The following is a 27,013-nucleotide window of genomic DNA, read 5'->3' on the forward strand; positions in this document are numbered from 1 at the left end:
AAGGTCTAAATAAATGTTTTGGGGTTTTTTTATTTGAAAGTCCCCCACAGTGTCATCTAAAAACCTTCTGGCCCTTGAACCTTGAACCATTACTACTACTACTTTAACAAAATTCTGATATTTCTGCACTTTTAAAATTGGGCGATTTAGATACATGTCAATGTGGTTGAGGAACAAATCATCACAGGAAAAAGAATGACAAATATCAATGAATCGCTAACGTTTAATTAACAGAATTTTAAACAGAATTTATATGGATGCTTGCACTGAACGATGTGTATCCACACACAAAACCGTGTGAGTTTACAGCACATACTTACATGATTGGAATTGAAACTGGAAAAAAATAAAGGTCTCTTCTTCAGCTTAAATCAGGCATGTCTAAAGCATCTAGAGTCCTCACCCATAATCCAGACACATCATTAAAACAGAACTAAATCATTACCTACTGTACTTCTACAGAAAACAAATGAGTTTGGGGTTTCGTATTTTAATGATTCGAGAGAATGTGCAATGTGCTGCAGTTTCAGTACTGCTGATTAGTTTTGTGTTTTAACTGAGAACAGGCCTTAATGGTCTTAATAGGATGTGCTGTCACACTGCATAAGAAGCTAATCTGAGATGGCTGAAGACTCATCGTTTACTGTGTGCATGGTAGGAATGTGCAGGCTAGTTATCTGAGGCAGAAGTCACATACTTGTGATACTTTACAACATAGTGTTTAAGAAATATGAACTGTGAACTGTGATGAAATATAAAAGTTATGCTGCAATAGCATGAAAAGACTATGATTTACATTGCACGGCCGTCTATTTTGATAGCTATTTCAATATCAATCTACTGATATTATTTGGTGCAAATACTTTTGCCACCATAATGTGCATTGGCCATGTTATCTGCACCTTATTTACATACAAAACATTCTGTTTAGCTCACAATATATCTGTTTCCCAGGCTGTTAGTTACCTGCTGGAGTGGAGGGGGTTTTCTGCCTGGACCTGGACAGCCTGCGAAGCCTACTGTCTGTCTGCCTGCTCTGGTTAGCCACCTGCTCTCCCTCCTCACCTTGCTTCTGTTCTCTGATTTCTTCTTTCTGTCCCTGTGACAGGCCTATGCTCTCCTTACTGACTGAAGTAGCACTCTGTCCATCAAAAACAGTGGCTTGCCCTCGCCCTTGGGCCTGCTCAGAGCCAAAAGGTTCTTCTGTCAGCAGAGCAGGGCTCTCCATCCTGGGAGGTGAACTGATGGTCGTCTCTTTCTGTGGGCTGCCTTCATCGCCTTCGCCCTCAAAAAGCTCTGGAGTAAAGAAGACAGTCTGGTCTTCGTCCTCTTCATCTTCATCTGGTTGGTCTGCTGAGAGTGGTTCACTTTCACGGCTGGAAGGGGTTGCTACAGTAGAAGGCACAAGATTACGTGGTTCCACTGTGATTTCACTGGAATTGTTTGGAGCCGCTTGTTCAACGTAAGCTGCCTCAGTCTTCTTTAGTGGAGAGGAGATCTGCTGCCTCTCCTTGTGCTCAGAATGATTAGATGTTTCCAAGTGCTGACTGGAATTACTGGGTGTTTTTTGTTTAAAGATTGGCTTCTTGAAGTAGGCACTGATGGGGCTGGAGGTGAATATGTGGTACAGAGGCCGCGCTGTTCCTTTCTTATGTGATAGGGGCTCTGCTGGGGGACTGTGCATTGTCTTCAAACATTCTGCATCAAGAAAACAAAACACAAAGATATCTATTAACCTGTACTTCTCTCACAAAGACAACAGAGCAAACATGTTAAGAATCATAAAGAAGCTTTTAGGTCTCCTCAGGAAATGAGACTGGTATGCAGACAGGATGGATGCCACGGCGGTTTCATAGAAAAGATATAAATGTGAGATTACGCTCAGTGTAACCCAAACAAAGGTCAGGGGGATTTAATTAAAAGCAACAGTCCAACATCTGCTCATCAGCTCGCTCCAGCACCACTCAGGCACGCAAAAGACCTTACAGTAATGAGGCAAGCCACTCAACTGATCGCATGGCCCCCACCCCCAACATCCACCCCCAACTATGAGGGGCAGGGGTGTGCGCTACTACTCCGCTACCACCCCTATCAACCAAGCTGAATTCAACCGGGCTAACAGCTCAACCTTGTCATAACCCCCAAGACAATGGGTGCTCGCCAAGGCGATGCAAACACGTCACCTCAACATATTTTCTTGTGATGATGTCATGCTCGTACATCTTTGAACACAAAGACACAGTGACATGCACCTTTTGTCTGCTGTCTTTTAAAACCAGCACTATTTCAAATATATCAGAATTTATGATGAAAGACAAAGGAGGTTAAACTAGTTTCAAAACAGTGGACACAATGTATTTCTATTGGCTACAATCTTAAGGTACATATTTAGCAAACTTTATGCACTGTAGAGTGAAAGGGACACCATTATCACATCACTATGATGAATTAAATAGAATGAAAGCAGATACCAGAACTGACATATTAAAGCAGTATTTTTCCCTCCTTAGGAATGTGCCTGAGTTCAGCTTCAAGGCAGAGTGAAGCATAGTTTTAATATGAAGTCTGCAGTTGAGGGTGTTTATTGTCAGTTCTGGTGTCACCCTGGCTTCTCACACACCTTCATTCTGAAATAAAAAGGCATTTCAGAGACAGCTATAAATGAGACCCCAGGTCTTCATCGTCAGACAGGCAAGTTGATCAAAGTATTGAGTGACAGAATAACATTGTTGTTTTGGGTTATTTTTAAGGGGATTTGTTTTCCAATGTTAGACTGCATTGTATTGTATTAATGTACCGTTCTTGTTTTGGTATTGGTCTTATCATGGGGTTTGTTGATAATAAGAATAATATAGAATGACAACAGCCTGGTACTTTGTAGCAGCCCTACTTCTCTGTGATGTATAGCAACAACAGTGAGATTATTAATACACAGTTTTTAAAATTATCATTATAAAATATGAATATGCTGTCTTTGTAAGACTTGAATGATATCTTCACCTTGTAGCAGAAAATCCCTCTTCTTTCAACACTTTTAGCATTTTAGCATAATATAACAGCTCACCTGCTGCTTCATTTTGTTCAGCTTTCAGCTGTGTGCGAGGAAATGAATGAAGGCTGGAAGGGCTTGAGTTCTGCTGGGGTTCAGGTGGTTTGACACATGAGCTGGGTGTCTGAGGTTCTGGGGCCTTGGGTAGACCCTGTCCCTCTACAGTTACTGGCAAGTGACAGTTTGGAGAGGAGACAGTTGAGCTGGGGATCTGACTGTCTGCAGGGGCCGCCTCCGCCTTCTGTTGCACCTGAGAGAATGCTACCAGAGACTGCATGGCGTTGCTGAAGGTGTCATGATGCTGGACGAGCTGGCGGACCCATTTAGACAGACCTAGGATTACACAAACACATTGGAGACCATTGTTACCCTGCAGTGGATAACTACTGCCATCTAGTGTTGAAGGTGACAGGCTGTGCAGCCAGTGTTGGCAGACTGCAAACATTACTGAGTACCTGTGATGTACTTATTGGGATTATTCCTGTAACGGTCATCCACTAGAATTAGGGCACCCCAGTCATTCCTGTGGCGGATACACCTGTAAAATGAAGTTTCAAGGTTTAGGTGTAAAAACACACAGGACAAAAATACATTTCCCATAACACTTTAGCTGTAGAGGACAGATTTACCTCCCAAGGGCCTGGTTCAGAGCTCTATAGGCCTGAATCTCATACCAACGATGGCCTGGGAGAAGACCTCTGGACTTGCAGTGCTGGTCATTGTACTTCATCTTCAGTTCCACCTGAAACCACAGACCAGTACTTTAAAAGATGATTCAGCATCTATGAGACAGTGTCTGGACACACGGAATCAAAATTCAATACACTATGCTTTCATACACCAAATGTTTCACTTATCAAGCATTCATCAGGGTGGTCTGAGGTCGTTCCTGGTTCCTTTAGTCCATCAAATAGTCATGTGAAATACTAGATACACTTTATAACATACCATCATCTTTTGAGAAAAGTGACATGACATTTTGACATTTTTCAAGATAACTACAAACATTTACAGAATAAAGCTGAAACAATATATTGAAGATGCACTGTGCCACCTATTTTCATTTTGATGAACCACCTTAAATGCACACTGGTCTGCACTGCACATCTGTTCCTCACGTTAGAAATGCAAGTATTTTGAAGCAGCAATGAAAAAAAGAATTCACTGGAAAAGACTTTGAAATGGATGAGAAAAATGAAAACAAGATTTATTTTCAAGCATCACAAAAGCTAATGCTACAAAACATATCATGAGTGAAATAAGCAGTCAACGCCATGGCTGGGCATTTCAGTCGTGGACCTGCAGTGAACCAATCACTGTCTCAGAAACAGCCAGGGTTTCATATGCCACATACCTAAACTAAGTAATCCTGGTAACTTGTTGGGTGGGACTTTCTGAGGGGTATGAGAGGAGAAGCCAGGTGTAGCTACATATTAGTATTTTACTTTAGTATATTAGCAAGTTTCACTATTTTCAAAACAAGTTTTTAGGTGTGAAGTTGCACACTGAATGAAAAAGTGCAACAATCTTTTTCATAAGCAAGCTTTCAGTCAGAGACCTTCAGGGCATAAAGGTTGCCATTTTCCAGACACTGTTTTGAAAAGTATGAGATGGTCATCTCTCTCTACAACCACCATGCCCCCGGTTACCGGTTATTGTACAACTACTGAATATACTAAACTAAAAACCTGTTCTAAAAAAACAATTGCTTTAACTGTGGCAGCACCTGGCAGAGAGGTTTTCATGCATGTCTAATGATGGGGGATTAACTGGATTAATCTTAGATATAAAGGAGAAAACCAGGTGGCCGATGGATCTAGGACAATCTAAACCCCAGACAAATGGTGCTAAGGACCTGAAGGGGTCCGTTATACCTGCCCTCACAGACAGATGTGTTCTGAAAGGGGAACAGAGGGGCTAAAGAGAGGCCGTGACAGAGTACGGAAGAGGTAGGAGGGGGGAAACAAGGTGGTCGAGGTGACATGAAGCATCCCTGCGCAAAAATGCCAGGAAAGCACCCATCCATTTGCATCTGTCGCTACTGATTTTAGGGCTAACCTTTCCGAATTGACAAGTGAAAAGTTCAGCTGGCGTCTGACGGGATGCCATGGAGGGCAGGCTGCTGAACGGGGCTTTAACTGCTTTTGACAGGTACCGTGTGTTTGCCCTGAGCCACCAAACACAGGGCCGTGGCAGGTACAGCCTGTTCCCTCACGCGCATCACGCAATGCCACTGTGGCCTGTCTGGGCTTGTGTACATAAACAAACAAGTCGAGTCACAGGAAATCCTAAATGTCACCCCAAAGTTGGACTATGACTAATAACACCTCACTTAAGAAGCATGCAAGCAGCTGAGCGACACCTGCTGCCACGGAGAACCTTACAACTGACACTGGAGGACTTTTATAGTTTGCATGATGTGGGCCTAGGCTTGTCAGCACATTTAAAATCACAGGTTTTATCTGCGTAAATACAGCAGTAGTGCAGGCTGTCAGTGGGAGACAACTCATATAGCCGTGTCACAGGAAGTCTCATTAATGCTGCTGGCTTCACGGTGAGATGTTTGCCAATGTATGAGACACCAGAGCAGTTAAAGAATCTACTTCTCAACCCACAGCTTGAACAAAAATGCCAGTAGCCTCGAGCTGGTAGTGTCATCTAAATCCAATCACAGTCTATTTCAGCGTTCGAGCCATCACATCCCCGGTCCGTACCATGTCACCGTCCAATCTAACATGACAGGTTGCATATGTGAAAAAGCCAATTCTGGCTGCTAGCAAATCTCGCAAATGTGCAAGAAACCACAAGCTAGAAGGGATTAGTTAAAATGTCAAGAGATCACTCGCTTGCTTTGGCCTTGTCCTCTACAGCTACCTGTTCATCCCTAAAAACATACATTTGACCACTAGGCATGATTCGCAGCTGAGCGCATCTGTTTGAGCTACATTTTACACAGGGTGTGTGTATGTGCGCGTCAGTGTCAGTGTGCACGCCCCTGGCAGTCCGGGACATCTTGTGCCTGTCACTGAGATTGCTGAGCGCCTCATCTGCCACATAAGGCCGAGCTGACAGCTGAGTGGCGCGTCTTCAGTGTCCACGTGTGTCTGTGTGTGTGTGTGTACATGCACTCACAAGGGCATCAGACTATCACACTGCTTTCTGACATGCTCATGGATCAGCTCACACCAAGGCTACACGCAGAATCCTACTTGTTCTTTGATAGTTGCTGTCTTAGGTTCCACTTAAGACTTTAGGTTCCAAAGTCAACCTAATTTAGAGAATTAAAGACCAGGAAAGTCAATTTGCTTGATTTTACCTGTATGTGAAGGCTTACTGTTACAAAAACTCCACATTGTGAGTGGTGATGAATAGGGATTGATATGTAACAGGGCAGTAGAAACTAAAGTGGTCTCTGAGTCTCAAGAAAAAGTTGTTGTTTAATCCCAGACTTTTTTTTCCAGTCTTGTAGGTGTTTTGAGTCGAGCTTCTTTTGGTCTCATGCGTTTTTTTAAAACAAAAGTCTGGTGGGTTTCTGACCATTTTATGGGATTTCTGACTCTGACCTGTCTCAGTCTTGTAGGTGCTTCTACTCGAACATGTCGAGGTTTTGTGGATATTCTGACTCAGACTTGTCTCAGTCCCGTGAGTGATTTGACTCTAGCCAGCAGTCTCGACCAAGTCCAGTTTGCTCAGTATACACAGTATTTGATTTGATCAAACTAAAATAATTCCACCGTGAACAACAGTCAGACAGCAATGTGAAGGTCTTGAGCCCATTTAGACTTAGTTTTCATTCTGACTTGAAACCTATTCTGAACCCTGTCATGAAGTCATCTCAAGGCTTCTTGGACTTGTGGATCTTGACAACAGCCCTGGTAACAACCCTCAACACGCTTTTGGTACCAACTGAAATATACGTGGGGCACCAAGTATTGAAAACTGTTAATGACAGAAAGCTGGCACTGAATGCCTGGTTTGATTTACAGTCTTACTATTTGACCAAATAGTTCCTAGTATAATTTTAAGTTTCTTTTCCAAAAGCAAAAACGAAACAAAACAGAGTTGTAAAAACCATCCTCAAACTAAGGTATCATTAGAAGTATTGTTTTGGTGTGGGCATAAAAACTTTGTATTGTGTCACTTGTACCAAAACAATTAAAACTGTACCCAGCCATAATAATTCACTGTGTGAAAATGGGGTCGGGGTAAATAAAGGGCAAAGGGTAAATAAGGGGTTGAACATGCATTAAGAAATAGGAATGTCGACTAAGAGCCTTCTAAAGCTGGTCTGTGGTGCTGACAAAGACTGTACAAGTGGTGATCATGTATTATATAGCTTTCCTTCAGTGGCTGATGATAAAGCCATATGTACAGTGTCTTGAGTGTGCCTGGAGCGTCCATCACCATCTCTTCTTGAAGATTTCTATAAATTCTTCAACATTCCTTCACTATCCCCTTTATCCATGCTTGCTGGCCTTAGAATTAAAATGCTCTCATGGTTGTCTTTAACGAAGGGCAGCAGCAATAGTTTGGCTGAGCCCTTCATTAAACTAAGAGAGATGCCTTATCAGTTGTAAGTGTCTTTTTATTGCCTGTTAAAGCCACTCATTGTTTGAGTCACTCACGCAGGACGTGACTGTTCACTGTAAAACATGCCTTTGGAAAAACTCAACATAAATGTAATACCACCTTTGGCAGGGCTTTCTCTGCAGAGGACTTTTCAAGTTCAACCTTTGATCTTTGTCACAATAACACAACAGGCCAGTAAAATGTCATGCTATGTGCTTAGGCTGTAGCGTCTGAGGGTTAAGCCCGTCTGGGAATGCAGGCCATGAAGGCATCTAAAGTGCCGGAGAAGTTTAAATGGAGAGAAGCTGCGCTTACACCTCTTATCCTAACAATGGGGGTGCTGCCGTGTGAGTGTGGCATAGAACAAATGAATTAATGTGTCTGGGTCCATGTGTGCTCTTAAGAGAATGTGCACATGTTAGCACTAGTGCATGGAAGTGACAATGTTGGAACATGTGTATGTGGGCCTCTGTGCTCTAAGGGAACCAGTCTCAGTGTGAGACATATGGTGTAAATATGATAAGGTGTTAATACAAAGCATTCATGTAGGTGAAAATGTGCTTAAAAAAATAAATCCAACACATTAACACTGTTAAAATAAGGAGCAATACAGCTACTAGTGTTTTGAAAAAAAAAAATGGAATGCAGGGTTTCCCACAGAATAAAGAGCTCCCCTTATTAACACCATGCCCTAACTGAACGGGACTCGAGCAACTGTAAGTGATAGAAGAAGCTCAACTGAATTATTTTAATTGGCTGCAAGCGTGCGTTGTTTGGAGCTAAACTTCTGTCAGACACGCTGTTTCTCTTTATTCCTGTTGCATGTGTTGAAAGCACTGCATCACACTGCTTCCTAACTGGAAACAATGCCAATATCAGATTGCTTCAGTTTTTCCCGATGATGATGTCCTGACCTGCTCCGTGCTTTAGCGAACAGGCTCGGCGACATGCCACTGTCAATCCTGACATCCTTGACATTTCTGTTTCCCCTCAAGTCAGTTGTCAACCTGGGCAACAAGAGACTAATTTGCGAGGTTAACAAGCAAATCCCAAAAGTGATTCATTCTATCTGAGGAAATAACTAAAACTTAGATAAAAATTATGTTGGTTATGAATAAATAACTCAAACACAGAAATGACAAGTGGTGGCAAAACAAAATCTCATTCTCCCTCGCTGCTCGTACTATACTTGGACAAGTTTTTGCATTCCATCTGCTAGAGTTTGCTAATTCACTGTAGGTTAGAAAACGATACCATGGACATGAACGTGACGTAATGGAAGTGCAAATTCAGCGATGAAACAATAGTAGAAATACAACATTACCATGAGGAGATAAAAAGCACAGGTGCCATGTAGAAACTTTGTGATGCCGTCACACTGTCATGTAGTCATTGCATTGATCATCAAAAGTGACGCATTCAGGACTTTCCTGATTCAGTTCAGCAGGTGAGGAAGACCACATTGTGCTGTCACTGTGCAGTATCAATCGGTACAGTGGCCGAGAGAATTCAGCGCACTACAACTTAAGTACACACGTGCAAATAGACCGAAAACAAGCACATTAAACACAGTAAACACGATGCAAATACTCACAACAACCAAATACAGAAACATGCTGCAAGTAGCACAGACAACAGCAGATCTATTTCTGTGCTTATTGTTGCCATGCTTTGTGACTTTTGAAGTTACTGAAATCGGCTACTTGTAAGTGGTGATGGAAAATGAGCTAAAATGTTCGTTTTTTTGCGATCACATCAGTCACATATTATTGCAGATGTCTGATGTTAATCTAGCCATAGTCCTTATCTTATTATTCATCCTCCAATTCCCATAATCTGACAAAATATGAGCAAATTGTGCAAAAGGCTGTGCTAAGATTATGTTCAATAACTTCAAAAGTGACAAACACAGATAGGTTCATCAGCTTTTCACATCCCCTGGAAATCGATTTCGATCGATTGATTGTCGTCTGTGCTATTTTTATAGCTTTGGGAGTACTTTTGTTTTGTTGTGTTGTGAGAATCTGCAGCTCCTTCTGTTTATTGGTTGTGTTGTGTGTGTTTGCAGCACATTCGTATATCCGCAGCACATTTGTCTTTCTTTGTGGTTGCACCAGGAGACTGAGAACACTCAACACCCAGGTAGCATGTACTCAGGATGTGTGCTTAATGCAGAGGTCCAGGTTCCATTCTGACCTGTGGCCCTTTGCCGCGTGTTGTCCCCTCTCTTGTACCCCTCTTCACTCTGTCACTTTCCTCTGTCAATAGAGGCAACAGCAAAAAGAAAAGAAAAAAGAAGAGTCTACAAACAAACACAGTTGTTTGGAACAAACCCAGTGTAGATCACTGCGTTTCAATACAGAACCATGCATCGCTACACCACTGCTCACAAAATCTCATGACCGAATCCTGATTTCCTTTTCCAGTAATAGTATTAGTATTCACATGTAACAGTATTGACTACCCAGTAGTGGATACACCATTACAAGGCCTTGACAGTCATTAGTGTCAGTGTCCCTATCCTCTCAGCGGTGTAATGGAGGTTAGCTCAAAGACCTTTAGAGCCCCCCAGGGCCTCTCTGGGGGCCACACTGCCTATGCCACTAAAAGAGGAGATAACGCGGAGAAGAAGGCAGCTGGAGAGAAGAAAAGGAGAAACAAGCAAAGCTGAGGATTAAGATACAGGAAGAAGGGATGGAAAAAATATATAAAATACAGAAAACAGAGTCTAGGATGGTAAAAGCATGGTCTGTCAGGTCCGAACAGGGTGGACACAATAACACACACCTCTACAAAATGATCAAATCCAACACTGCAGACACACTCTCTAACTTCCCCACGTGTGTTCACAGGCTCTCTTTCAAATTAACCTCACTCTGTTTTCACTAGTCAGGTAGCCAGTTCCCTATGCTGTTTAAATGTCATTACATTGAATGAAATTTTCATCCTCGTCCTGGTTGGGAGGATGGTTGGCAAGCTAGGCTGGATAATGCACCTTGATCCATTCAGGTGGAAGTGGTACGACAGGTAAAGCACAAGATATCCCCCCTTCAGTCCAAACTGCTACATGTTGTATTCGTTTATACATGGATGGAGTTTAACAAAAAATAAAGATTTTTGTGAGACTTAAAAAGGCTGCACAAAGTCAAGGTGTGAGCACATATCACCATCCGCCTTGTCCACCTGATCCTCCAGCAGTCACAATATGTAACAATATAACAAGATGTGGCAAGAGATGGTGAGCTTTCTGAGAAACAGAGCACAGCAAATAAACAAAGGCTGCTGATGTGGAGCACAGAATATGTCATTAGAAATGCACAGTTTCTTCATGCTTGGTCAGCTCCACCTTGGCATTAACTTGCTTTGGCTTCCTCAGCCCTCCCCCTGGTGATCTGCTTCGTTCACTCATCTCCTGTTTTATTCTAGATTACATGTAATGCACATTATTTCACAAGCTTGTGCAGCAGGGTTACGCCACATCACCACTTTCATGATGTTGACTTAAAATAGCACCATATATTGTAATATAACCTAACACTGGTAGCTGCTGAATCAACACCTGAAAGTCTCGACAATAGTGAAGGTTTTTGAGCAAAGCCAAATCCTATGGCCCCTTTTGTAGATGGAAATCTTAACGAAGAGTAAGAAATATATAGTTTTTTTTTTAAGGCTCAGTAATTTTTTTCATCTGACCAATGTAGTTTTTGAACAAGCGATGCTCAAACTAGAGAAATGCATTTGTTAAGGACTATTTTCAGCTGTGGAAGAGTAAGGTGTATCAGACTTTTCATACATAAACAATACTTGTCAGTGGGATAATAATTTAAGTAAAGAAATAAAACCAAAAAAGAAGCAATGCCCTGAGAGCTGACAGCGGTGAAACTGACAGCTTTAGCTAAGGTGGAAGGGTCTGGGACGCTTCAATCACCCACACATCTTGCCACACTGACAGAACAGGTTAGTGAAAGCTTCATCATGCTCTGACAGGAGGATGTAGAGGAATAAAGGGGAGGAGAGGTGGGAGGCGGGGAGAGAGTCAAACTTAAAGGTCAACTTTATCTGTTAAGGATTGGGCTGACAGTGCAACATCGCTTTGGGATTTTTTTTTACGGATCACCAAGAAGAGATGCTCTTATTTGGTGTGGGTTTATGTGCATGTGTAAGTATGTCTGTGAGATATATTCTTGTATTTAAGATATCCAAAATGTTTACGCTTGGCCAAAACATGAAAGAGTGGACACTAATGTTATGATGGCACTAAATTTAACAACACAAGGACAGCACTGATATTGTTACTTGCATATGCACAGATCTTTATAGCTTTGGGAGTAGTGTAATTAGGACTTGCAAACAGTAAACAAGAACACAAGTTCTCCTGATATTTCCACCACTCAGACTGAGGCATCACACAAACTTCATGCACTGCTGAATGCTGGTGGTGACTGGCATGTTACACTGGGTACAGGGCCCCTATTTTACTAACAGTAAATATCACTCAATTATTGTCAGGGATGTGACAAGTAGATGATTAGTACAAAACGCAACACAGACAGGGTAATTACCGCAAAATAATATAGAACTGGTTATAAAATCATTATTTGGCGTTTTTGTCAAATCATACTCTTTTCATTTCCCAGTTGCCCCATAGCAAATGTTCCAAGGCTCAGTGGTTGAGACCTCTGATGCAAACCACTTATTCAGCATGTACAACTCCAAGAGTTATTGCAGAATATCTACAGACTGTTGTTTCTCTATTTACCTGCAGGTCTTTGATGTTTGGGAAGGGAATTCCAATAGTGACCACCGCCCTGGCATTGTCATCTGTGAAGTCTAGTCCTTCACTCACTTTACCTCTGCAGACAGCTATCAGCAGTGCACCATCTGTAATAAAGAAATCACATACATATACAGTATATCAGCACAGTAAATGACAAGTAATATGGAGTAGGACAGTTACTAGAACTATTCAATGGAAAATTGATTGATGATATTAGCATTGGTGCAGCTGTACAAAGTTTAAGTTCAGATGCAGTAGCTCTATTACTTGTTTCATGTTACGGTGTTACAAATCCATTTATTACTAGACTCACTGTGTGAGCACTTGACTAGATCAAATTAGTGTATTTGGGCGCTAATTTACAGACATCAAGTCACCAACTGAGTTGCTACAGAGTGATGTAACAAGACCAGTAACTGGTCCGAAGGTGGGGGCAATGTTTACCAGTCTCACCTCTTTCCTCACAGTATTTGATGGCGTCGTAGTACGTCTGAAGCAGTTCATCAAAATCCCCCTTGCCACCACCGCGGGGCTCTGTGATAACAGTTTTCTGTTGTTCTAGCTTCTCCCAGAGACCAGTGTTGGTCCATCGGTCTCGCAGCTTGTCCAGCATCTGATCAAATCACAGGAGGCATGTTGTAAATAGATGTTTGCCAAAGGTTTCTTGAGAAAGTAGAAACTGGTCACATAGAGTCAGAGTCATGAGAGTGAGTCTACAACACGGCTAAGCAAGAGCAGCAAATATAAGATTGTTCTCTAATACAGAACTCTCGCTACTTATTCAAAACTAAAGCTATGTTGTTTGACAAGTATAATCATCAACCTGCGACTACTTTTGCGTTTAATATAGTACATGAGCTGATGAATATGGTATATGATCACTGCATATCTTCATTTGCTTGACACCTAGCAGAATAAGAGGTCAAACAATTTGACCTGGATGAATAAGAATCTTCAAAGGCCATAAAGGCTGTTGCCTATAACGCCACCTTCTGCTGGGCGCTTGTCACCCTCAAACCTGAATCAATACAAGAAATAAATAAATGAAAATTCACCAGTGGGTCTGTCGAGCAGCATGGCTCTATAGATTGCAATGTCAGCCAAACATCAGCTAACATTGACCACTTTGGTCTAAACTTGAATATCTCAAGAACCACTGGATGGACTGCCATGAAAAGCTGTACACACATTGAGGGTGTGACACATATTCATATAAGTTTGTCTATATTTTAGTATGATACTTTAGTTTAGCACAGCCTCACAGAGCTGCTATGATGGCTGTAGACTTTTACACTGCATCCACAGAGGAGGATAGTGTCAGTATTGAGTGTAGGTCACCCATTTTTAGCAGCGCTCAGGGCCCAATATAGTACAATCATCCTAGTTAAGCATGTTAAACATAAGATAATAGACTTAATAAGCTCTTGGTCGTGCTTATACTGAGTGAAATGCGAGCCGTTACACAGCCTTAGTAGACAGCTGGATTAATCAAAATAGGAACAGAAGCATGTGAGATGGCTGACTTAAAATGCTGCTGAACTGCCTCCTGTGTAGACAAGTGATAATCTGGTAAACTTTAGTGTAGCCTCACATGGTCAGGCCCTTCTTTTCATACTCCTCTTTAATAAAGTTCCATTGTTGAAGACTAAGCACACAAAGTAAAAAACCCACATGATTGCAAAGGACGTACAGGAGGGTTTCACCTGCAATGCAGTAATAGTGCACAGTAACTGCAGATATGCTGCAGACTGTATTCAGTAGTAAACATACATCAATAAACAAAACAAACATATATCAGTTTAATTTGTAACTACTAAATTACATCACCTATGCTTTTAATCAGACTATGACATGATTTAGTATATGAGTATACTGAAAAAACAGGTATGATGGGTTGATGATTTGGGATATTGTGAATCAACTTAGGTCCAAAATGGGTTGAAACAAAGGCAAACACAATCTAGTAACATGTCTACATCTTCAACCATTGTATAACTATATATACTGTATGTATATGTATGTAAGTAACTGCAAGGCATGGAATTGTAACACATTATGACACTTTCCGATTCTGAAATAAAAAGCTTCCAACAAAGAACAGGAAGTATTCAGCTACCTATGTTTGCTCCCATGTCTTGAAACAGCTTAGATTTCTTTGCTTTACTTGCACTTGGCAGAACGCTGATGTGTTTAAACCACTTCTGTAACAAAATCACTGTTCCTGTGCTATTGTTAGTGCAGAAAGTCAGCAGCTCTCATGGGAGGCACATTGATCTAAAAGCCCTCATCCCAGCATGGCCCCACTCATGTCTGTCCTGTGCAGATTATATCCTTGAATAAGCATAGCTCCACAATCAAAGAGCAGCTTCACTGGATTGGAAATGTGTTAGCAGGGTCAAGTAGAAGTTCTTCTTATAGTCAGCAGAAAACTTCTCAAAAGGCAAATACTGCCAACCTGTAAAGCTGAGCCAGATGTAGATGGGGCCACCAGATGAAAGGAAGGTGGGGGGTATTCACTGACATCTTGTCCCCAACAGTACACATATTCTGTTTACCTACATGAACAGCCAACACAAGTATTCCTCCAAACACCGCACAAAGCTCAACAGAAATTTACTCTGTGGGTTATGTGCAGAACAGAGGAAAACAACAAAGGCAGACGGGGAAAAGAAACAGCATGAGAGCGTTGATAGTTTCTTGCATGCCAGTGTGATTGCCTCAAAGTGGTGAAATGAAGCATGGGGAAGATTTTGTCAGGTTAGTGCCTCCTAAAGCAAGTGAGGCCAGGACGCTTCCATCAATAAAACATGGCACATTCACTAAATATGCAGTGTTACATCGACAAGGACCCCCCTTACGTGCGTCTTCAACTCAGCAACTGTTTGTCCTGCAATTGCTTTCCAGTGCAATCTTGGGCAGGAGATGAATAATTCATGTTATGTACTTGAGGCAGATCTACCACTAAACAAAACAGCCATTATCTGCCAGGCTGCACTTGGAAAGGAGCTGATTCCACAAGGCAAAGAGTACCGAAGAAAAATGCTCTCACTGACGAGAGTTATGTGACAGGTTCAGTGAAGAAAGAATCAAGGATTGTGTCTTTCAGACAACATAATTATATCTGCAAAACTTAATCTGACAGTACTACAAATACATTTATTTGGTATTTTTTATCATTGGCAGAAAAGGTATTTTAACCATTAAACAACTGAAAATGCCAATTAAATCTAAGGTGACTTCCGGTCAGGACCATACCATAAATAAACTATAAACGCAGTCATCATGGAAACTCTTCTGCGACGGTTGTGGAAGATCCTGACAGTGATATGGAGGAGAGGGAGGGTCTCTCAGCAGTGGAGAAACACTGAAGGTGTCTGGATTCAAGAACTGAAGAACCATCTGGCTGCAGCAGACAGGCCTAGCCTTCCAGGAAAGTGGAAGGCGTGGAGTTAGCAGCATGGAATTCTCCCACGGATCATGTGGCCCTTACTAGTGTACAACGTCCCAATGTCAACAGATGAGGGCTTCGAGCCAAAGATCAGCCATTACCTACGCAGGTGGCTGGGGCTTCCAAAGAGCCTAAGCAGCACAGCTCCGTACGGGTGGAAGAACAAGCGCACACTTCTATTTAGCAGTGTGACAGAGGAATTCATGGTAACCTGGACAAGAGAAGTGCTGCAGTATAAAGAGTCCAGGGACCCCAGAGTATCTGGTGCTGGTAATGAGGTCAGGACAGGAAGGAAGTGGAATTCCCAAGTTGTGGTGGAGCCCCGGCTTCCACACAAGATGCTTGTGGGCCAGGTGGCTTCTGGACAGGCCAGGTAAGACAGCAATCCAACAACTAGCTGTAACCAAGCCAGCAACAGGGGTCGAGCCAGATGCCACTTGGTACAGCAAGGAGTGAGAGCAAGTGTGGAGGAATGCATCAACAAGGAGCTTGGACACAATGGGACCAGGTAATGGACCACAGGACATCTTGGTTTGAGTTATGGTGAGCAGAACCCCACGTATCAGGTTCCTTGTCCAGTCAGTCTACGACGTGCTTCCAACTCCATCAAACCTCTTCTGCTGGGGCAAAATTGAGACTCCCGCTTGCACGCTGTTTTATCAGGATGGGACACTAGAGCACATTCGCAGCTGCTGCCCAAAAGCTGTGGGAGATGGTCACTATCGTTGGAGGCATGACCAGGTGCTGGAGACCATAGCTGAAACCATCACCTCTGCGATTGCCTGTTCTAAACGGCGGAAACCAGCACAGCGATTCATCTCTTTCATTAAGGCTGGAGAGAGGCCTAAGGCATGCCAAAGGGACCTGAAACACCCAATGACCCCAGGATACATCACTGATGACGTGTCTGAGTGCATCTGAAGATGTATTTTGGAAAAATAAAAGAAAATTAACAATTTGGGCTAAAAAAAAAAAAAGACCAAAGAATATTTGCGAATATTATATACCAGACATAATTTTCCAGTAATGTATGATTACTAGTAGATTATTCAAAAGGCGGGCATCTTGGGGACCCAGTAGTCTTGTAAATGTGATATCCACTTTGGATGTCAGTCTCCTCAACTCTCTGTCTTGGATGCAAGCAAGAGGAGTTGGAGGACTTGCTGACAGTGACCTCAACAAGACATTCCCAGTTCACCCTGACTGCACGTTTAGATTTACTGGGTTTGTACAACAGCATCCCCATGACATGATCCAAGTCAACATGATGTGGTATTCAAATGGCAGGTCTGCCCCACTCTACACACAAGAGGTACAGCCCCAGATCTGATGATACATCTACATCATTGTTCTTTGGCTTGACACAGTGGTTCTCAAACTGGGAGGGGGGTATGTGGATGATCAGGGGAAAAATATAGAGTAAAATTAAGTTAAATAAGTATAATTACTTTATTTATTTGGCTTTTTAGAGGAAAGGGATGGCATGGAAAAGGGGAGAAACAGGGGGGGACAAAATACAGCAAAGGGTCAAAGGTCAGGATCAAACCCAAGAATGACTTGTATAATTTATGTAGGGAAAACAAGAGTTTGCTAATGCTGTGGTGTTGACCTTTATTTCACACCTTGGGTCCTTTTTTATTGGTTGCTTTCCCTATCAAAGTTGTCAATGTCAATGATGATGATAGTAATAAGAATAGATTTTATGTTAAGTATATATGAATTAGAATCTGTTCATTGCATGAAGGTCATTTGCATGAATATCAGCATTCTTCTTTGACCAATCGGATCCATGTGTTGTTTGCATTCACAGATTTGGAATCCTAAATCACAACTATTTTTCTAAAACATTCTTGGTCATTGTCAGGAAGGGCCAGGTGATGCAAAGTTTCAAAGCTTTCCAAACACTGTGACTCCTCAAACCTTGTCCCAAAGATCAGCAGTAATGAGCTCCTCTAAGCAGCTGCCTAGCACTCAGAAAATTAAAATAACTGATGCCCAGGAAGCAGGAGAAGGCTAAAAGAAGACAGCAAGGTGTTTTCAGGTAGCCGTTTCCTCAGTTTGTCAGTAATTAAGAAATGGCAGTTAGCAGGAACAGAGGAGTTGAAAGGTTTTCTAAGAGAACTGCTCGTTGGATTGCTGGATTAGCTGGCTACAAATACAACATTTACAAGCTGTGATAATTTCCAAAGGTGTCATTACTAAGTACTGATCATGGAGGGTGTTTCTGGCCCTTTTCCTTTTTTGTTATTTCAAAACTTAAAAGACAAACATAAAAAAGTAATCTTACTTAAAATATTAAACAAATGTGTCATCTTGAACCATCTTTATCCCAATGGGACAAGTCAGGCTCTAGCTGGATTAATCCCTGTGACTGTGTCTGTCTGATAGGGGTACAAATGATACTAGAAACACCAGTCTCTCTGGCTTACCACACAGCATGGCCACAATATACATAAATCCTTAAAAAGTAGAATTTGGGTGAAGGTGGCATGTTTGCAGGATTAGTGGTTTGCATTACATGACAGGTGTTACTTCTACTGCTCCAGTCAAACTGATGGGGACCATGTAGATCACAAGAATGGTCTGATAAACTGCATGGATGTAGGCGTGAAGTAGAGCATTTCACTGTGCAGTCAAACAGATCTTCAGCACCTTCAGCAAAGGCTTTCAGCCATGTGAGTGTTAGACACTCAACACAGAAATTACAGACATGAGCACCTTCATGAATAATTTAGATACAACATCTGACAAGGAGCTGGTGTTTAGTTGGCAGACTCGGCTGGGCTACAAAATGCCAATCGACATGCTCAACTCTTCACCTCTTAATTTCGTAATTTCATGACAAAAGTCTTAAAAAATATGAAAATAGCAAGTAGCAATTATGCAAGGCCTGATAACCACCATAAAAGAAAAGGATGGTAACCTTTGTATATGCCAGACAGGTTCAGCACTATAAATGACATTCATATATACATTTATATTTTTGAAAATATATAATATGAATGAGGAAGTATCATTTCTATACCTACAGTTTACAGTGTAGGTACCTACAGTATATACAGGGTTTGAATCCCTTTTATTTTGTAGGCAAATTGCACCAAAGCTTTATTACCTTTACTTGACTAAAATGAATGAACGTTACACTCGCAGGATTTCAACACATCTCTGAAGCATAAGCCATTATTCTAGTTGTCTTCAAAAGACAGTTGTAGTTATTTGTTGCCTTCTACTGTTAGACTTTAACAAGAGATCTGAGGAGGCACAAAGTTATGATGAGCAGAATACATGAATGACAATGAGCAGTATTTAGCACATACTGTAAGAGGGCACAATGAAGTGTGAATAATTTATTTCCCTCTCAAGGCACAGTAGGTGCAATGCTCAGCTTCTGCCAGTGACATGGTAAAGTGGGCCAGGTCCTTCTGCCAATTAGGACAGGGTGGTGAAACAACTAGATAGAAGCAGTGAACTGTAGTGTTTCTCGCACTTTTACACTTCCCCTCTCTTACCCCCTGACTATCTCCCCATCTTTCACCTCCTCTGCATCCGGCCTCTCTCTATCTCATTCCCCGTGTCCCTAGTGTCATTGAGCTGTGTGGCGACACATTACAGCTCCTCCAGTGCCTGCTGAATTATGGAGGGGGTTTGGAGGCGACAGCATTAATGAAACATGCAGCCAGGAGCCACATTTCGCAGTGGCGAGGGGAGACGTGTTGTTGCGGTGTAAATTATTCAGCCCCAAAATATCACAGCAACCATCACGCCAAGACTGGTGGCGAGAAGCCACCTGCCACCTCTGGCCTGCCACTCTTCCCTTGTCGGCTGCTCTACACATCCCCGCCACGCTGGTGGTGACAACGGGACGCTGCAAAAACACTGCCTGCTGCCCAGAGAAGAAGACAGTCACTGATAGGATTTCCTTTACTTCTTTTCAAAAAAATAAATATCAACCTGAGATTAATATAAAATTCATTTTTGAGACATTTTCATATCTCATACCTATTTGACTGGTTGTAAATAGTATATATGGAAGGATTTCAGATCAATGTTATTTATGATCACAAATACACTACTGTCTATACTGGGTATAAAAATACAGTGAAGTTAGAAATGAAATGTAACACAATGTCAATAAAATTAATTAAAAATAAATAATGGTAATGTTCGCATTGGACGCACAATATAGCAAAAAGATATTAGGAAAAAAATGTTTCAACAAAGACCCTATAATAATCTCAAAGAATGTGGCTGGTGATATTCTTATTTTTTCTAATTGTCAAGAAATCTGATGAAAAGACATAAAACAGTGTTACAGTGTTAGTTTCTAAATACTTTCCTACCCTGTTTTTTGGAAGACAAAGTCATTTCCTTAAAACAGCTGGGTACTGTACTTTGTTGAACAAACATTAGCTGACAGCTGGATGGTGTTCGGGGATTGAGTCAAAATAAGATGCAGCGTGTGTGCTCGTGGTAATGAATGAACATGTCACCCAGTGCAACAGTGTGGCTCAATGATGTGCTTTTAATCGTTTTTGGATAACAATGGACCACTATGGCACAAAGGAATAAAAACAGGCTTGTGACCAACAAAAGATCAATTCATTGTTGGTTTTGGTCTTTTCCTGGGATTTGTTGACAATTATCAGCCTTATCATTTCAAAATGTTTTTTGTTGAGTTGCAGCATTACATAAGCAGAGCATAAGCAAACGCTGCATTAAGTCAGCTACTTCAGATCCTAAAAACTGCAACTGATAGCAACTGCCACCTATTTTGAAAATTGATTAATTACTTAAGTTATTTATCTGGCAAACGAGGAGTCACTGCTTGACCTCAAGTTTGAACACTTGCCATTTTTCTCTGTTTAATGTCATTGCTAACTGGGTATCTTTGGGTTTTGGAATAGAACTGGTGCTCAGACAAAATAAGCAATTCAAAGACATTATCTTGGACTTTTCACTTATTTGTAAGAATGTTTAAATGATTAGTCACCAACAAATTAATCATAACAGCCCTACTTTTTTCTAATACCATTTCTGAAATTTCTGCATTATGTTTAATTGTATTTCAAAGCCATTTGCAGCTATTAATTGCTACACTGGTGTACTGTATTGGAACAAAGATCTGGCTTGTGATCTTGAAGTCTGAAACTCTGAGTCAAACACCAGTAACTCTGAAGTTTCCACTGTAAAAGCTCATATAAAACATCACCTCAGCACTAAAAAAAATCAGGGAGGGTATGCTACACTGGGCAAATTGACCCATGAATCTAATATGGTCCCAAACACAGACAGAAACAGCCTCATTTTGAAATAGCAGTACTTCTGGAGCTGTGTGATTGGTGCTTCAGATGCCCCTGGGCTGCTGAGGACAGTGTGTGCTGGTGGGTGCTCACCCTGCAGTCCGGTTTGACTTTGATTTGACACACGCTCGGCAGAGCCCAGGCGCCAGCGCCGGGTGTGTCTTCACACAGACAGCGAGGCGACATCACCTAATGGCCCTTATCTCAATCTCCTTTAAAAGCATCTTGCATTCCCTGCCATCTTTTCACCTCTGCAAAACCCTGTTTTTTTTTTGTTTTGCTTTTTTTTTTCTAAATAAACCATCAGTCCCCCTCTCCAGTGGAGAACAGGTCCCTTCCTTTGGCGGCTGGGACCAGACAGCAAGGCCTGCTGTGGTTTTAATGGGCATTAACTGGGGGGCTGTTGAGGGTAAAGTGCTACAAAACCACAGCACTGGTGCAGGCTGTCTGGGAAAGTGTGTGTGACCATGATTACAGGCATACTTTGTGTGTCCACGTGTATCTTAAAAAAAAAAAAAAAAAAAAAACTTGTATTGAGCTGTGTGCTACTGTCCAACATCCTCTTGAGTTTTCTCTGCACTCATTTGACTACTACCGTTCCAGAAATACAAATAAAAGCTAGCTTATCGATGCAGCTCAAAAATGACAGCACTGATTTACACTAGTTTTGTTACTAATCTTACTACTTATGTAGTCATTCTATCTGCCTTCAGAAGTGAATACAACTGAACTTAAACAGTGTCGATTCATCTTGCAGCGTACTTCTGACCTTGTGTGTTTATGTGTGTATGTCAGGGCAGCAAACAGAACCTTAAGGTCCACCTTCTTGACTCTGCACTGAGCCTGCTGTGTATGTGGGGCTGATAGCATCACCTAGACACACTGAACAGGGATGTCTGGAGATGACCTATCCACACACACTCAAACACACACATCACAGGGCAGACGGGACTCAGCGGCACCAACGAGGCCTCCACGGGCTCCAATTAATACCCCAGCCTTTCATATCTCCTCATCTCCTCATCTTTAAGAGCTGACTACAGATTAAATATTTATGCATCAGCACAGAGAGAGAGAGAGATAGAAGTCGCCTACACGGCTATCAATAATAAAAAAACATCCCACAGCTCATACTCGCTCCTCAGCCAGCATCACAGACTGACAAAAAGGAAGGTAAAATGAGAAAACAACAAGGCCCGGAGTCTTAGCTTTTCCTCACAGTTTGGATGGCGGCGTCATCAGCTGTTTGAGAATGCAATTGGATAGCAAGCAAACAAGGACTGCAGAGAAATCAAACAAATGATCACTGCATGTGACACGTTGAAATACAAGTCGAACAGGAACCACGCAAATATGCCAAAGGCAAAAACAAAATCTGCCAAGAGCAAATCGCAAATGTGAAGGTCCACTGATTTAATACAGAATGATGTGTCCTCTTAACATGACACTGACTCATAACAGCAAAACACAGTAGATCAGTGACGCCTGGCTTCCATGATACAACGTATTTCCACTTGAAACAGCAAGTGAGTGTAGAACATAAAAGTGGGACGGGCAGTTCAGAAGTCCAAAGTGCCTTATAGATAATCGTGAGAAAAGAAAACAAGGTTTTCACAGCGCCAACATTTAGCAGTATGATTCCAGTCTAACAAAATGTTTCAGTATTTCTATCAGGTGAACATCATTTAGACACAAAGCATGTTTTGCTGGTGTGTGGGAGAGTATGGCTGTCCACTGACCACTTCCACACGCTGCTTCTTTCTTCAAAACTGTTCTAGTTATCTTAAAGCTCATGTTTTGCTCTTACGGCCTTGGTCATTCCAATGAACATCATAGTTTGGAAACATCAGTGATTAAAAAGATAACTGAAACTGGGAGGTGGCAGGATGAATCTGAGGGAGTTGCCAGACAATTAACAATATTGGAAAAAACAATGTCTGCCACATAAATAACATTCAATTTTTCAAATATATGTCTATTCTTTCTCTTCTCCATATGAATTACTGGAAGATGTTACAGTTGGGAACAAGTTGGGTTTGGTTCATTGACCAAAATTACTAATTGACCAAAGATGCCATGTCCAATGTGGACAAACAATGATAAATGAAATCCACTTGACCCTTTGGAAGCTAATGAGACAACTGAGCTATAGTGGACATTAATTATTCATGAACAAAAACGCATAACAAACAAAGGGGGACAAAGTGTCCATGAGGGCACTCAGAAGTGTCCTCATTAACTGAAAGAGGATACAGTTCTGTGAGGATGACAGTATTTAACAAGCACTTGAGAAGTGTCTCTATTGATTAGTAGTGATCTGTTGTAACACATGACACCGCTGACAGCTGCGTCTTCGCAGTGTGCTGGAGTCCAGTGTACGGTTTGGAAACTGTCCCTTGTTCTGTATGGCATACGTGAACAGAAATACCTTAAAACCACAAAAGCACTGGACACAACTCACAATTCATGGTCTCTAGCTCCTTCCAGTGGTAAAATATGGAAGTGCTCTACCTGCAAACAACCCACCACTACTTCAAGACAATGTAATTAATCTTTTTGAATGTAAATAAAACTGAAAAATAGAACCGCCTCTCCTGTTATTTTCATACCATGCAGCTATTGCCCTCCAACACATTACCACCTTATTTAGAATGTTTAATAATGGCTTTTTAGGCTTTTTATCGTTTATTCTGCATCCTGTATGTTTTTTGGTGTGGCATCCGCCTTTTCTTGCTTATTTTAATGTGAAACACCTATCTGCCCAGGGACTGCAGCAGAAGATTTGCCCTTTAAATTAATCTCATGCAGAATAAAAAAAAAAACATATTTACAAGAAAATGTGCCAATATCATGGAAAATGCCAGAAAAAATTACACTGAAAACACAGAATCAGGGAAAAAAATAGAATTGAATCCAGAAAAATTTTAAAAGGATTTCATTGGGTGCTGGTAGTGCAGCCAAACTAAAATAATAATTCACTACTATCTCAGCTTCTAATAAAATATTGTTTTAATGACTTTAAATCCTGAGTGGTATGGCTCTTTGTCTTGCCCACTGAACCAGGGCTGTGACATAAAAAGCTTGTATAGTAGATTTCAAGCAAGGAGTACAACGTGGTTTCCAGAGGAAGGGAAAACAATAATTTTCAGACTTAAGATAATTCAATACATCAACAGCCCAAACAACAGTCTCAAAAATCAATGTAGCATTGAATTATCAAATCAAAGATGATGACAGCTACAAAAACGCTAAAGTTGGATTGTACATGGCACATCAAACTCTTATTCCTTCAGACCCGTCATTTCATAGCCTATGTCTCCTGCTTTAGTAGAGTATGTTCTGGTGGGATATTTACCTTGTAAGAAGGCAAAAAGCAGAGCACACCCTTGGTCACGACCTGGCAGACATGCAGCAGCAGCGCACCCACCTCGTCCTGGAAGGCATACGTTTCAGCATGTTGGAAGGTGGCACAGAGTTTTCTGCCTTGGGGTCCCGCACCAACAGTGCCAACCCAAACCTGATGAGAAGGCATTAGAAATCTGAAGTTCATATCAGCATTGTACTTCACGTAATCAATATACGTGTATTATCATGTCAGCCCAAAAATTTTTTCAGGAAAGCTTTCAGGAAACTAATACTTCATTTACACCAGATATATTATGTTTAGACCTGTTCTTGTTGTATATCTGTCCTCCTCAGCAAAACCTTCCATTGAGTAATATGAAGTAATTTAAGCAGATCAGTCCCAGACTCCCTTAAAAACATCACGGAGGTTTGCAAGTTGTTGACTTTGGGAAAACCTTCTAAACGTTGTGAGACGCTGTCATGAAAACGTTTCAATTATTTGTCCCCTCTAGTAAATTCAGCAAATGAAATGGAATTAAGTTATTCATTTCTTCTGTCAGTTTGTCCCATGCGTTGTAGTACCAATGTGTAGGTTACTCTGTGACGAGTTAATTATATGTCTTGATAACAGCAGATCAGCTGCACAGACGAGTGCTACGTGTCGCACTCACGGTTATTTCTTACTGTATATCATTCAGTTCCCACCGAGGCTGCTTTAAGCTCTCATGCACTTCTGTTGAATCTTTTTTTTCACTTTCATGACACAGAATAGACGTATCATCAGTAATTTGAGGTGCGTCTCTCTCAGCCTTCTCACTCACTCGCTCTCTACATCCGAACAGCAGTTTGTTTTGGTTAAGAACAAATATGTGTGTATTATACAGATGTAATATTGTGTAGCCTACAGATGCCAGCACGTTGAACGGATTGCGTTTACACCTACCTAAGATCCAAAAATAATGCGAGCCAGACTATCTCCAGATCTCTCCAGGTCTGGCAGATCCAATCCCATTCTAACCACAATGCATTTACATGCTGTATTAACATGCATTTTTTATTATCCAGATAACACGTCATAATAAAGATTGCATTTTTACACCAAGTGAAAGGAGGGTTTTAAGCATTTTGATGAGGCCTGAGGTCCCTGGAGGGAGGTTTAAATTCAAGTCATAAATCAGTTATATTATTTAATTGGGATTGTAGATAAAGGAATCAAGCAGTATGACACAGCACCTAGCCACAGTATTGTTAGGGTTAAAGGGTAAAGCCACTCACTAAATATTCCCTTGTACATTAATGAACTTCATCAGAACAGCAACAATGCATAGGTTGCTTGTTCCCAGAGGCTGAGTGACATGGGCAAACCTACTGACCTGGGACTTGCTGATAACATGGTTGGCCTCCAGCTGGATGGAGAATTTCACTCCAAGTTCAGAGGAGAAGGAGCCCATGGGTGACAGGGTTCCTGATGTCAGCACAATGCTGCGCACCGAGCCGCTCAAGTCAGAGAAAGCCTGGGAGATACAGATACACAGGCAATGATCCTCCAAGGGCGCCAATATTAAGGGGCATCAACGGCATAGTGGAGATAGAAGAGCTCAGTCGAGCCTGCAGGACTCTAAATCACACATTCAAGTTCATAGACTTCAGTAATAGATCAGCATGGCCTACATGGCAGGTTGTGCCACGTCTAACCTCTCACCACAGCGGGGTTGAGGCACCAGAAGCTCAGTGTCAAGACTTCTGTCTTGACGCGGACGCTCTGACGTTGTCTTTGGCGCGGCCGAACAAAAAAGCCCTGGGCATCAGGGACATCAGGTGGGACCTGGTTGGTCCAAGCATAGCTCTTCTGCAGAGCTACCCGGTAGTCTTCAGCAAACCTACAGACAGACAGAGAACAACTGAGCAATCATTCAGTTCTGTAGCATATTCATCCAAGACACTGGCATGACTGAGGATTTTGGTCTGGCAGACTTGCTTGGTTTGTCTCTGACCTGCAGTTGTCCCTGTAGAGGAAGTCCAGCACCATGAAGAGGCTTTTGAGGACAGAGGAGGTAGCTGAGCTGATGGTCGGGACCTGCACCATGTCCTCTTTTCCATTAACCATACCAACACGCTCCTCTTTCTCCAACACTGCCGCCAAGTTTTGCTGTCACACAGACAGTGGAAGACGTATGTGAAAAAAACAGTGCTGTTGGCATCTAAAACCAAACAAGAACACACAGCAAACACTGAAAGACAATAAATAAACATTTTTTCAAGAAATATCAGATCCTGTTACTTTGACCATAAACTAATGAGACGATATTGGAGGTGATTTCACATCAGTGGTGCTGAAAAATGAAGACTGTACTTGCATGAACGGCTTTTTCTTCCCCCTTCCCATCCATGATGTGATTTTGATCATCACTTTAAATTTTTACAGTTGTAATATTTTTGCTCCGTTTGTTCTTATTTGCTCTTCTCTGATTATAAACATCCAGATCCACTATTGCAGGGAAAAGGTCACTTAAACTCTTACAGTT

General features: G+C 41.7%; 1 protein-coding gene across 3 annotated transcripts in view; it reads right to left on the reverse strand.

The window, feature by feature from the left end:
- Positions 1 to 209: 209 nt before the first annotated feature.
- brip1 (BRCA1 interacting helicase 1) overlaps positions 210 to 27,013 on the reverse strand; it is a 44,360-nt gene continuing 17,556 nt past the window's right edge. For 2 of the 3 annotated variants that reach the window (XM_041940809.1, XM_041940808.1), the window contains exons 11-20: positions 26,483 to 26,637; positions 26,191 to 26,368; positions 25,862 to 26,002; positions 24,499 to 24,660; positions 12,849 to 13,008; positions 12,378 to 12,499; positions 3,679 to 3,791; positions 3,505 to 3,587; positions 3,065 to 3,382; positions 210 to 1,698 (exon numbers count right to left, since the gene is read on the reverse strand). In XM_041940809.1, coding sequence (XP_041796743.1) covers positions 959 to 1,698; positions 3,065 to 3,382; positions 3,505 to 3,587; positions 3,679 to 3,791; positions 12,378 to 12,499; positions 12,849 to 13,008; positions 24,499 to 24,660; positions 25,862 to 26,002; positions 26,191 to 26,368; positions 26,483 to 26,637 — 2,172 coding nt within the window. In that variant the 3' untranslated portion in view covers positions 210 to 958. The remainder of the gene's footprint in view (positions 1,699 to 3,064; positions 3,383 to 3,504; positions 3,588 to 3,678; positions 3,792 to 12,377; positions 12,500 to 12,848; positions 13,009 to 24,498; positions 24,661 to 25,861; positions 26,003 to 26,190; positions 26,369 to 26,482; positions 26,638 to 27,013) is intronic. The other variant, XM_041940810.1, reaches the window with a different exon arrangement.

Source organism: Chelmon rostratus, chromosome 7 (assembly GCF_017976325.1).
Source record: "Chelmon rostratus isolate fCheRos1 chromosome 7, fCheRos1.pri, whole genome shotgun sequence".
In the NCBI taxonomy this organism is placed as follows: domain Eukaryota; kingdom Metazoa; phylum Chordata; class Actinopteri; order Chaetodontiformes; family Chaetodontidae; genus Chelmon; species Chelmon rostratus.